Below are 14,377 nucleotides of genomic sequence, written 5' to 3' on the forward strand. Positions count from 1 at the left end.
TGTTATATAATATTCAATTAATTTATTAAATAATTGATTTCAATATTATTATATTAGTCATAGTTTAATGAATTGGCGCTAAAATAACAATTTGATTATTGATTCAAAGTTCATAAATATTTATAGCTTTAAACAAATTAGTAATAAATAATAATACAGTTTATACTGTATTTAATCATAAAGTATATCACATATACTACTGTACTGTATATTCAATGATATATTTTTCTAATAATTTAATTATTAAATATTTATTTTACTTATAATAATATACAGAATTATATGCTTAATATAATAGTAAAAATTATTACTTTTATAATTTAATAAGATATTTATATAATTTATAAAAAATTAATAATTTTTTGATAAATTTTTTAACAAATACACATAAAATAATATATTTTAAAATAAAAAAAACTTTTTATTTCTAAATAAAATTATAATTAATAGACATTTTTATATGTATTTCTATTATTAATAGCATAAACTACTATAAAAATTGTAATTATAATACAATACAAACTCAAGTTTTTTAATTAATAATTTAAATACTAATTAAAATACTTTGAGAAATAAAATAAATACAGTAATAATAAACAATAAGACTATATTATGCAGTATTTTATATAAAAAATAAAAATGTAATTTGTATTGAAATGATTGTTCAAAATTGAAAATTTCTAACAATTTAATTAAAATACAATAAGATTTTACTATAAAATAAAAATATTATATATAAATAATCTTAAATACTAATTTATCGGAAAATATAACTAATTATAATAAAACAAATAATAATTATGATGTTATTACATATAAATAATTTTAATCAAAAATTTTATTGAATAAAAAGCTAGTTTTATTAACATATAGTTAAATTAACTTTTTATTATATTGTTTAGTAATTTTTTATAAATTATAATATATAACATCATATTTTATATGTTTTATAAAATATATCAATTTGTTTTTCATCAAATTGTAAATGTTTTAATTCATTTAATGGTAACATTTGTTGGGTCAGTTCACAGGTAACTTCGCGTACCCCTCCATACGGCACAGGGATGTCATTGATATTAATATAATTAGTCAATTGGTTGCGTTTGATAAAGACAAGTGATTGGTGCAAACTTTTAGGTAGTAATGTAAGACAAAATTTGATGATAGAGTTTAATAACCAAGGTAAGTCTATGTTTATCATCAATTTGAAACCCATGGGATAATATTTCAATGCTTCTAATCCCATGTAAAACAAATTCATGTCAACATTTGCCAGACCTGCCCCGTGATGGTCGGCCACAACAGTCCATCCCTTATTACCGGCCATTCTGTCAATCATCTCCACCACATAAAACCCATATTGATATATAAGTGGAGAAAATTGACCAATTTTTTTGTAACGACTTCCCGCTATCCAACCGACTACCCGTCCATCTGTATCACGACTGAACTTTTCGTAACCAAATATATGGACCAACTCTTTAGGAAAATATGTGTGATCTCTATCGTGAAGACCATAAGACTTCTTCCATTGTATTGATTTTATTAATTCTTCAAACGCTTTATCAATATTTTTATGACATAATATGAACCTTTCAATCTCCCAGTCCTCTGTACTCACCCTTTCCACATCAATCTTGTCATATAAATCAGGACTATTGCTAACTTCAAGTAAAAAATTTTTACGAATCTCATCTACCGGTGCTCTGTTGGATACATCAGTCAATCCATAGATAGCTTCACTCATTTTAGCATTAATCTCAATACCAAAAAACAGTTTTAAAAAAATTGTAATTTAAATTATCAATTATTTTAATAAATAATTGTTTTCACTTAAGTCGAAGATAATAAAAATTTTACTTCAAATGAATATTTAATAGATTTTATTACTTTATATTTTATAACATGTTTTTATTTAAATAGTATTGTAGTGTCATATATCTATCAGTGAGGGATAGATAGACTTTCACTAATTTGAAGTAATCACAAAAAAACTTTTTTTAAATTTCAAGTAAACAATTATTTATTTAGTTGAGTCAAATTTTACATTAAACAATATTAATATAAAGTAATATTAAATTAAATATTATTAGTATTTTCAAATAATATAATATTTAAAATTTTATACAATTTGTTATTATTAACTCTTAAGAAAACAAAGTAATTATTATTTGGCTTTAAAATGAATGTGAAATTATCTTTAATTAATTAGTCTTTTAAGATACTAATTATATATTTAGATAGACTTTGGTATTTATAGTACTAGAGAGAGGATCTGTGATAATGTCTATCACATATGTGTTAATTTTTATTAATTTAATAAACTACACACAAAACTATTTTATGAAAGTGAATACTATTTCTAGTAATTATGTAGACATTTATAAACAAACAAAAAATTAATTAAAAATGTAAATTATTCAATGTAAATTAAATTTTAAAAATTATATATAAATAATATATCAATGCTTTAATCATAAATAAAATTAGTTTTAATGCTATTTATAATGAATAATGAATTTTAATACTAATGCGTATAAAAACTTATTTGAAATCATTGTATGCTTTTATACGAAAATGAATAGAGAAAAAAATCTGATTGAAAATTTTGTTTTAATAATAATTGTATAATTTTTACAATTTTATCCTACTGTTTTATACAACTTTTACATTTTATTAATTTGTTTTGTTTACATAATTGCTAGAAAGTGTTAACTTTCATAATATATTTTTGTGTGTAGTTGTTATTTTATTAATATTATAAGTAACACCTATAAAGTATAGTAATAAATATTTTATAATTAGTTGTTAATATTTGATTAAAAAATATTATTTTTTTATTTACAATATAGTAATATTGTAGTTTGCTATATACTATATAGTATATACAGTAAATGTCAACTAACAAATAATCTATAGATTATTGAATATTATGCATAACAGTAATTACTTTATAATTATCTTAATTTGATAAAATATTAATACAATAAACTTATTTTATTAATTATATTAAAAACGCAACTTTATTTTTATTGCATATAATTCAATATTTTTTTAAAAGAGTTGTCTATAAGGAAATAATTTGTATATTATTTTAAATAATAATCAATGTCTACTTATTATTAATTTTATAATATTTTTTATTTTATTTTATACTGTATTTTTTAGTAGATTTTAAATATCTTATATTTACATTGTTATTATCATTTGACTGTTCAATATATATATATTACCGTAATAACCAAATCTATGATTTGTATCCCTTTTTTTACATAATATGAATTCACGGTGTTTTGAGACCCCAACTATGTTACAGCACTCATAACCATCGAAAGTGCAATGTGTTAGAGGAGTAGATATTAACGATATGACAGTTCAGAGTACACATATAATCTGTTTCCTCGCGTTAAAAATCCCAATATGATTAGGTAGTCCGTCCGGGTATCGATCCCGGGTTGTCGTACCCGAAAGCCGACAACTTAGACTATGCCATCTCAACCCTATTTCATGGAACAACCTATCATTTACCACATCAATGTCATTATCAATAATTATATATACAAATAACAAGACTTACATTATATCAGTTATGTATTATAATTAGTGCATCAAGAAATATTTTTTTAAAAATTGAAAATAATGAATAAAATATTTACTAAAAACTACCAAAATATTTATTTTATTTTTTTAAATAGTCATTTTTTTAGTAAAATATATATTTAAAATTTCTTAATATTTAAAAATTTAGTTAAATATATATCTAATCAATTTGTAATTTATTCTAATTTCTATTTAAATTACAATTAATAATAATGCATAAGAGTATTACAAATTGATATCATATTTTTATTAAGAAAAGGTAAAAAATAGACTTAATTTTATTTTCAAACTTAATAACTAATACTGAATAATATAATTCTTACTAATTGATTGCATTCACATGTTTAACCAGTGTTGGCAGAGACAAAGTGTATGTATAATACAAAGCGTATTATACAGTATAATACAATGTAAATTACATGACAATTTTGGCTTACAACAAGTAACAATCTAGTAACAAAAATACTAAAATTCACAAATAAACACATGTTTTGTAATAATAATTATTATTTTATATTGAAAAAATTTGAAATTAGCTATTCAATTTAATTCTGGATTTGAAATATATTAATAAAAATAATTAATATTAATTTTAATAGTTTTAGAAAACAACGATTCTAATAACGATATTGAAATTATGTAATAATAATAATAATTTTAATAAAAAATAAATATTTTATCATTGTTAATGTAATTTTTCTATTATTGTAAAATACATCCAGTACATTGTATTTTACTGTATTTTACTGTATTTTACTGTATTTTACTGTATTTTACTGTATTTTACTGTATTTTACTGTATTTTACTGTATTTTACTGTATTTTACTGTATTTTACTGTATTTTACTGTATTTTACTGTATTTTACTGTATTTTACTGTATTTTACTGTATTTTACTGTATTTTACTGTATTTTACTGTATTTTACTGTATTTTACTGTATTTTACTGTATTTTACTGTATTTTACTGTATTTTACTGTATTTTACTGTATTTTACTGTATTTTACTGTATTTTACTGTATTTTACTGTATTTTACTGTATTTTACTGTATTTTACTGTATTTTACTGTATTTTACTGTATTTTACTGTATTTTACTGTATTTTACTGTATTTTACTGTATTTTACTGTATTTTACTGTATTTTACTGTATTTTACTGTATTTTACTGTATTTTACTGTATTTTACTGTATTTTACTGTATTTTACTGTATTTTACTGTATTTTACTGTATTTTACTGTATTTTACTGTATTTTACTGTATTTTACTGTATTTTACTGTATTTTACTGTATTTTACTGTATTTTACTGTATTTTACTGTATTTTACTGTATTTTACTGTATTTTACTGTATTTTACTGTATTTTACTGTATTTTACTGTATTTTACTGTATTTTACTGTATTTTACTGTATTTTACTGTATTTTACTGTATTTTACTGTATTTTACTGTATTTTACTGTATTTTACTGTATTTTACTGTATTTTACTGTATTTTACTGTATTTTACTGTATTTTACTGTATTTTACTGTATTTTACTGTATTTTACTGTATTTTACTGTATTTTACTGTATTTTACTGTATTTTACTGTATTTTACTGTATTTTACTGTATTTTACTGTATTTTACTGTATTTTACTGTATTTTACTGTATTTTACTGTATTTTACTGTATTTTACTGTATTTTACTGTATTTTACTGTATTTTACTGTATTTTACTGTATTTTACTGTATTTTACTGTATTTTACTGTATTTTACTGTATTTTACTGTATTTTACTGTATTTTACTGTATTTTACTGTATTTTACTGTATTTTACTGTATTTTACTGTATTTTACTGTATTTTACTGTATTTTACTGTATTTTACTGTATTTTACTGTATTTTACTGTATTTTACTGTATTTTACTGTATTTTTGTATTTTACTGTATTTTACTGTATTTTACTGTATTTTACTGTATTTTACTGTATTTTACTGTATTTTACTGTATTTTACTGTATTTTACTGTATTTTACTGTATTTTACTGTATTTTACTGTATTTTACTGTATTTTACTGTATTTTACTGTATTTTACTGTATTTTACTGTATTTTACTGTATTTTACTGTATTTTACTGTATTTTACTGTATTTTACTGTATTTTACTGTATTTTACTGTATTTTACTGTATTTTACTGTATTTTACTGTATTTTACTGTATTTTACTGTATTTTACTGTATTTTACTGTATTTTACTGTATTTTACTGTATTTTACTGTATTTTACTGTATTTTACTGTATTTTACTGTATTTTACTGTATTTTACTGTATTTTACTGTATTTTACTGTATTTTACTGTATTTTACTGTATTTTACTGTATTTTACTTTACTGTATTTTACTGTATTTTACTGTATTTTACTGTATTTTACTGTATTTTACTGTATTTTACTGTATTTTACTGTATTTTACTGTATTTTACTGTATTTTACTGTATTTTACTGTATTTTACTGTATTTTACTGTATTTTACTGTATTTTACTGTATTTTACTGTATTTTACTGTATTTTACTGTATTTTACTGTATTTTACTGTATTTTACTGTATTTTACTGTATTTTACTGTATTTTACTGTATTTTACTGTATTTTACTGTATTTTACTGTATTTTACTGTATTTTACTGTATTTTACTGTATTTTACTGTATTTTACTGTATTTTACTGTATTTTACTGTATTTTACTGTATTTTACTGTATTTTACTGTATTTTACTGTATTTTACTGTATTTTACTGTATTTTACTGTATTTTATACTGTATTTTACTGTATTTTACTGTATTTTACTGTATTTTACTGTATTTTACTGTATTTTACTGTATTTTACTGTATTTTACTGTATTTTACTGTATTTTACTGTATTTTACTGTATTTTACTGTATTTTACTGTATTTTACTGTATTTTACTGTATTTTACTGTATTTTACTGTATTTTACTGTATTTTACTGTATTTTACTGTATTTTACTGTATTTTACTGTATTTTACTGTATTTTACTGTATTTTACTGTATTTTACTGTATTTTACTGTATTTTACTGTATTTTACTGTATTTTACTGTATTTTACTGTATTTTACTGTATTTTACTGTATTTTACTGTATTTTACTGTATTTTACTGTATTTTACTGTATTTTACTGTATTTTACTGTATTTTACTGTATTTTACTGTATTTTACTGTATTTTACTGTATTTTACTGTATTTTACTGTATTTTACTGTATTTTACTGTATTTTACTGTATTTTACTGTATTTCTGTATTTTTGTACTGTATTTTACTGTATTTTTTATTTTACTGTATTTTACTGTATTTTACTGTATTTTACTGTATTTTACTGTATTTTACTGTATTTTACTGTATTTTACTGTATTTTACTGTATTTTACTGTATTTTACTGTATTTTACTGTATTTTACTGTATTTTACTGTATTTTACTGTATTTTACTGTATTTTACTGTATTTTACTGTATTTTACTGTATTTTACTGTATTTTACTGTATTTTACTGTATTTTACATAGCCAAAATTGAAAACCTTGTATTTTTCCAACCCTGTGTTTAACACAACTAATGCTGTTTTTCCTAATATTTTTGCTAATTTTTATATCATAGAGTTATTCGTATATTTACTGTTCGTTAAAAACTATAACTTTAGGCAAAAACTTTACAGTATTTAGTACTTTATAATCTATTTTTAATATTTAATTATATTTACTAAAAACACAAAATATTTAATTAAATATTTCTTATTTATTTATCACCAAAATATGTATTATATTTAATTAAATATATTTTGATTCACTAATTATAATACTGATATTATATTTTAGCAGTTAACACATAAATATAATGTAAATATAATAAATATAAATATACTTGTAATATATATTTTATTATAATATTATTATTTGACAGACAAAACATATGATTTAAGGACTGCAAATAAAATACTTTATAAAAATAGTTAATTTATACATATATATGTATTTTACATACAATTTAGTAATTATTATAAAATCTTAAAAACTTAATTAGATTTATTTTCGAGAAAATTGTAAACTTTATAAAAATTGTTGATATTATTCATATCAATTGCCAAGTGTTTCAAATCTCTTAGTGATTGCATTTTATCAATTAAATCATAACACGTATCACGTTTGCCACCAAATGTGATGGGAATCTCGTGGACATCCAAATAATGAGTCAATTGTTCCCTTTTTATGATAATCATACTGTCCTGAAAACTTTTAGGCATTAAATTCTTGACAATTTTATACAATCCATTCAAAATCCACGGCATGTCTACATTGATAGTCTTATTCATTATCAATGGATAGTATTTGATGATTTCAAGTACAAAATGGACCATGGTCATATCAGTGTTGCTAAGCCCAGTGCCCTCATTACCATTGACACTAACAAACCCCTTATTGCCAGACGCCCTGTCAAGCGATTCAAACGTGTAGACAAAAAATTGTTGAAACAATGTATTAAATTCGGATATTTTTTTGTAATGTTTGCCAATACCCCACTTGACTACCCGTCCGTCTCTATCACGGCTGAACTTTTCATAACCAGCGATGAGAAGCAACTCTTTGGGAAAGTATGTGTGATCTCTATCGTGAACTCCAAACGACTTTTTCCATTGCAATGCTTTTATTAACTTTTCAAAAGCTTCGTCTTTGGACTTATAGGTCAATACAAACCTCTCTATCTGCCAGTCCTCAGTCATAACCCTTTCCACATCTATTTCATGATACAAATCATTATTATTATTGATTTCTGTTAAAAATTTGCTACGAATTTCATCAACAACTTCACGATTTGATATACAGGTTAAGGCAAATATATCTTCACTCATATTCGACATTAATTTATTAATTAATTAAAACAGTTTTTGAATTAAATTTTTAATGTAAACCGTTATTAATAAAAAAATAAAAAACATCGTATAAAACTCAAAATTACATTTACACACTCATTATTACAATAAATATGTGTTTATTTTAATTTTGACAATAGTTTTATGAATATTAAACATAAGAAATCTGTTTTAAAAACATTTTATAATAAACACAATATATAGTGTACTTAAAAATTTAACTCAACGTCAGTTAGTTGTCATTAATTTAATTGACAAAACACAGTATAAATTATAATTATATATTGATTCATATACTTTACAGTCTATACATCATTTGAAGGACACATTTGATTAAAATAACAAATTAAATTCACATTTGTCTCATCTCTTAAACATTTAATATCATATAAATTATTACAAAGTATTGTATTAACTCATTATTAGTAGTCCTAATCCAAGGACTCTTTAACCGGATCTTTAAGTCAATTCTATTCACAAAAAAATTAAAAAATGCAATAATAATAATAGTAATAATATAGTTTATAAATTATAATCATATAAAAACTTAAATACAAACATAATTGTTAACATATAATAATTAATTTTGATGTCACTATAATTTATCAGTAAAATTGKTGAATTCATAAAATATTGATAAATATTACGGTAATATTGTATAATATTTTTAAAAATATTTTCTTTATTACACTATTAATAGGTTCAGTAAAAGGATTTTTGTATATTTGTTTTTTCATAATAAATAACTTAAAATTTATTATTTACTTTTTATTTTTGACAATATTATTTAACAATATCAATAGCATTGTATATTCTGTATAAATTTTAATTTTTAAATTATAGTATCTCTTAAATAAAATAAAAAATAAAACAAAATATATCCACAAAAATGTCAAATGAGTTGATTTTTGAAAATTATTCTAAATCTAACAAATTGTTATAAATATCAAGTAATTTAAGTTTATTTGGGATTAATTTCAATTTATATCTTTCTGCGCGCACTCTATAGTAATTTGTATAACTTATTGTTATTGCATTCAAATAAATATAAATATAATATTAATTTAATTAAATTATTTACTTAATCTAATTTATTAATTTTAATTAATTTTACTAGAATTTTATTATAATTAATTAAATTTACAGTATTTATAATCACTTAAACAATTAATTAAATTAATATTATTAATACAAGAATTATAACTTTTGATATTATATTCATAGTAGTGTTGGTCTTGTCGTGACGTGATTTGACAAAACTGAAAAATTTAAAGTTCGGCCAAAATTTTCCTGAAAATTAAAAAAATGACCAAGTACAAAGGCTATTCTTATTTTTTAAAATTTATATTTATGGTATTATTTTTATAGATAATAAATATTTTAATAATTAATAATTAAAAATATTTGTTAATTATTTGTTAATTATTATTATATGTAAAAATAATTTTATAATTATAAATTTTAATTAAAGAATGAAATAAATATACAAATTAATTTTTAAAAAATTTAATAAATATAAAAATAGTTTAAATAAATTATTTTGTTATAAAAGTAATAGGTAAATTAAAATTAAATTAAAAATATATAAATAAATATGTAAATTGATTTTATATATACAGTATATATATATACAAGACTAGCAATATCTTGCAAGACGTGACAATACGTGGTTTGGGATAAAAACGGCAAACACTAATTCATACAAACTTAAAAATAAATCTTCATTTTTTATTTTAATATCTTTTCTCTAAATATATTAGTTTTACATGAATTAAATATTCTAATGATATTCAAATGACTTTTTTAAAAATTTATAACATAATTGAAAAAATTAAAATTTATACAAATTATACTATTGATAATTTTTAATTTTAGTAATATTATTGTAATTCAAATATTATATCATTAACAAAATGTTGGGTAACTTACAAATAAAGTTATGAATTTAAAAAAACAAATCTTTAACTCAAACTAATAAGAGTTTTTACAGTACATACAAAAAATATTTAATTTAAATTAATACTGTATAACAATATACAGAAATTTACAACAATATACCGTACATTAATGTATTTATAAAATAGTTTGATAATTGATTTTAAGATTAAAATGATAAGATATACCAAAACAGTATATTCACATAATTGTATAAAAATGATAATATTATATACAGTTATTTGATTAAATAATTAGTTGATATGTTTATCAATATGATATAATGTTAAAAGTCTATCGATTTGTTTATCACTGAAATCCAAATGTTTTATTTCATGAAAAGTTGGCATTTGTTCGGTGATGTCTTCATAGATGGTCTGTCGTGTGCCGCCCAACCACTTGGGAATGGAGTCGATATTGAATTGCTCCCTCAGCTCATCCCTAGTGATGTGTTTGATTTGATGCACAAAACTAGTTGACTGAAAATTTTTGACGAGTTTCCAGTTTTGTCTTATAATCCAAGGTGTGTCCACATTAAGAAATAATTGACAACCGTTGGCATAATAGTCAATATATTGATTTCCTAATATTTCAGTTATGCCACCTGTTTTAGCCATATAAACAATAGTCCATCCCCTGTTACCGGCCTGTCTGTCCACACTTTCAATAAGATATGCCATAAATTGTCGAAACAATTGATCAAATTCTGGATGATTTTTATATTTTCTCTGACGTCCCCATAGAGCTAACCGACCATTTTTGTCAACACTGGGCTTTTCATATGAATATATCTTAAACATCTCTTTCGGAAAATATTTATGATTTCTTTCATGTAATCCAAAAGACTTTTTCCATTCTAATGCTGTGATTAATGAGTTGAGCGCTTCATCGGCCGATCCATTTGAGGTCAGGTATCTCTCTATCTGCCAGTCCTCAGTGCGAACTCTTTTCACATCAATCTCATGAAACAATTGTGGTTTAGCGTCGGCCTCGTGAAGAAATCGACGACGAATTACTTCAACCTTCACTTCATTTGTCAAATCTTTTAATCCATTTATGTTTTGTTTCATTTTTATTATAATATATTAAATTATTTTACTTTAAAATTAATTCGTTTAACTATAGAATATACAGTAGTTATAATTTATAGTTTTATTCAAAATAGTCAAACATTAACTATTGAAGAAAGTAATAATTATTATAATAATAATATGTGTTATTCAAACATTTTAAGTTTATATATCAATAAAAAATATATACCAACTATTCCACTATTGTTAGCATAATATGCAATATAAACTGTACAGTAGTTCCTGATTTCAATAAAGTTGAGACATTGTAGTTAATAAACTGTTACCTATTTCTAATACTAGGTAACCACAATTGTACGGTAAATGTTATGACATTTTTGATAACTAAAATATACAAACATTTGTTAATTGTTGAGTATTATTGAAAATATTATATATATATTTTCAGTAAATTATTATATATAAAATCATTGCATAGTTTGTTAGTAAACTCTTAGCGATTAACAATAGAAACAATAAAAATGTTTTAAATTGTTTGATAAAATTAATCAGTTATAGATTATAATGGTGTTTTTGTTTGAGATAACAGAAATTAGAAATTTTATATTAATTTCTATTTTTTATAAAGTATTAAAATTTCAACTTTTAAAGGAGATTTCATTAATTTATAGTTTATAAAATTTTAGTTATTAATCTTAATAATTTGATAATTTAAATAAAAAATATTTTACAAAGTTTGGATCATTTTTGTCAATCACTAAATTAGTGATATTTTGTGTCCTATAGGCCATAGTTTTTCTAATATCACTGATTAGTATACAAATGTAATATAGCAGTGATGTAAGCAATATGAGAGGTAATATTTTAGTATAATAGTACTACTATTATACTACTACTACTACTACTATTTAGTAATAGTGTAGGTATAATAGTTTAGTGGATATTCTGTTAAATATACTATTAATATAAATTATTTAAAATAAAATATTTAAAGTAATGATTTTGATTGTTAAATATTCAATGCATATTACTTTGTAAACACATTTATTAAAAATATAATAATTTTTATTAAATATTTTATAATCTTAAATTTAATTCATAACTTGTATAGTTTGAGTAGTAAAGACTACTACAAAGTAATTTAATTAAAAATATAACAATATTAAAATTGTATCAGTGAACCAATGTTATTAATTATGTCAATTAATTTTATTGTGTAAATTATGGGACTATATTTCATATAGTATTTGAATGTTTACTGAGTTATCAGATCTTTTCCATTATTGAAATTTTTTTGTATGTCTGTAATGATTCCCACTCTTAAAATATGATATCTATTGGCAGTCAATGTAATGCCAAATAATGGCTACAAATGTCGGATAACTTTCAATTTTCGGTTGTAATCTGATTATCGTATTAATTATTATTGTTATTATTACTAACCTTTTAATAGGTTCTTATTGTAATAGAATATTCTTATATAGATTTCTACTCCAATTGTTTCCTATGCCATAGTCATCACACTTTTTCTAGTGGATGGAAGTAAATGTAATTTTTTTTGCCATAACAACAGTTAATTAAAAAAATTATTTGTTTGGCCAATATGTGCGTACATACGGTAATATTTATATTTAATAAAAATAATAATAAACTATAATTTAACAAATGATATACAGGTATTCAATTGTAAATTATTATATATTCAAATAAAGAGAGCACCAGTTGTTCATTTAATTCACATATAATATAATTTTGGTATATAAATTATATATTGTATAATAGTAGTGTTATATTATAATTTATATCTTGTATGTGATTAACATTAATAAAATTACGATAAGTATTAATTGCATCCCTTTTCCATCTCCTCCTCCATCTCTAACAGTCAGGTCGTCCCATAGCTTGTACTTTAGCCCGATATGCGGCCAAATCCACGTAATAGACGGGTGCCGGTATAGACACAGATTTTGTACAGCGCTGGTATGTGTGGCACAAGTAATTTTACACATATCTTCAGTTGAAAATTCATTTTAATCGGACAAAACATAGTAATGATCCGCACGACTGGTTCCCTGTCATTAAATATAAGTTTAATATATTAACGGTAAATTTATTTTATTATAAACTTATTAATAAGCTTACAATACATCCATTATGACAGTACATATAGAAATCATTATCATACTTATGAGTGACATCAGTGTCCAATACAGTTCCCGTTTCAGTATTGCGATCATAATTAGGTTTATCAATGACAATGAAGCAAATGTGATGTGACATCTGTACCACAATAAATGTCAATATTTTGGTTTATATTATTTTATATAATTCATTCAATATCTACGGCATATTTACATTGATAGTCTTATTAATTATCAATGGATAGTATTTGATGATTTCAAGTACAAAATGGACCATGGTCATATCAGTGTTGCTAAGCCCAGTGCCCTCACGACTGGATTTTTTATAACCAGTGATGAAAAGTAACTTTTTGCGAAAATATGTGTGATTTCTATTGTAAACTCCAAACGATTTTTTTCCATTTCAATACTTTTATTAACTTTTCAAGTACTGTATTACCAGTAATTTTTTATAAATAATTTGTTATTTTACTAATTTAATTAAAATATGATTTACTATTATTATTGTAGTAATGGGTGACTTTGTAGTTGCACTCCGACAGATGCCTGGATGCTATATCACCAGAGCACCTGATGAAGTACAAATGTTAAGATACCCGCACCTTATCTTTTTAAAAAGTCTCAAAATATAATATTACTTACAATCGATGGTGAGATGAGTATCCTTTTGATGTCTAAAACCGAATCAACGGTTGACTCGAAGATTACGACATTTTTCAATGATGTCAATGACCTGATAGTGTTCACTACAAGTG

At 21.9% G+C, this 14,377-nt stretch overlaps 3 protein-coding genes across 3 annotated transcripts; all 3 read right to left on the reverse strand.

Moving 5' to 3' along the window:
* Positions 1 to 53: 53 nt before the first annotated feature.
* Positions 54 to 1,774, reverse strand: LOC128961555 (uncharacterized). The gene is made up of 2 exons (XM_054307805.1): positions 1,011 to 1,774; positions 54 to 78 (listed from the first exon to the last, which is right to left on the reverse strand). The coding sequence occupies exons 1-2, from the start codon at positions 1,745 to 1,747 to the stop codon at positions 54 to 56; spliced, it is 762 nt and encodes a 253-aa protein (XP_054163780.1). The 5' UTR covers positions 1,748 to 1,774.
* A 1,731-nt stretch (positions 1,775 to 3,505) lies between these two features.
* LOC128961557 (motile sperm domain-containing protein 2-like) lies at positions 3,506 to 8,549 on the reverse strand. Its single transcript, XM_054307806.1, has 2 exons — positions 7,730 to 8,549; positions 3,506 to 3,517 (listed from the first exon to the last, which is right to left on the reverse strand). Exons 1-2 carry the CDS (start codon positions 8,501 to 8,503, stop codon positions 3,506 to 3,508), a joined length of 786 nt encoding a protein of 261 aa, XP_054163781.1. The 5' UTR covers positions 8,504 to 8,549.
* Positions 8,550 to 9,430: 881 nt separating this feature from the next.
* LOC128961558 (uncharacterized) lies at positions 9,431 to 11,520 on the reverse strand. Its single transcript, XM_054307807.1, has 2 exons — positions 10,764 to 11,520; positions 9,431 to 9,441 (listed from the first exon to the last, which is right to left on the reverse strand). Exons 1-2 carry the CDS (start codon positions 11,518 to 11,520, stop codon positions 9,431 to 9,433), a joined length of 768 nt encoding a protein of 255 aa, XP_054163782.1.
* Between the last annotated feature and the right edge of the window lie 2,857 nt (positions 11,521 to 14,377).

Source organism: Oppia nitens, unplaced genomic scaffold (genome assembly GCF_028296485.1).
Source record: "Oppia nitens isolate AA-2021 unplaced genomic scaffold, nextdenovo-longstitch-racon4-pilon3 scaffold5_pilon_pilon_pilon, whole genome shotgun sequence".
In the NCBI taxonomy this organism is placed as follows: Eukaryota; Metazoa; Arthropoda; class Arachnida; order Sarcoptiformes; family Oppiidae; genus Oppia; species Oppia nitens.

Excerpts from the sequence above, each read along its gene's own strand:
- LOC128961555 (XM_054307805.1), bottom strand. The coding sequence starts at position 1,747 with ATGAGTGAAGCTATCTATGGATTGACTGATGTATCCAACAGAGCACCG. Across the intron at positions 79-1,010 it reads TGTGAACTGACCCAACAAAT|CGCCAATTCATTAAACTATG; the intron begins GTTACCATTAAA and ends TTGTTATTTTAG.
- LOC128961558 (XM_054307807.1), bottom strand. The coding sequence starts at position 11,520 with ATGAAACAAAACATAAATGGATTAAAAGATTTGACAAATGAAGTGAAG.
- LOC128961557 (XM_054307806.1), bottom strand. The coding sequence starts at position 8,503 with ATGTCGAATATGAGTGAAGATATATTTGCCTTAACCTGTATATCAAAT.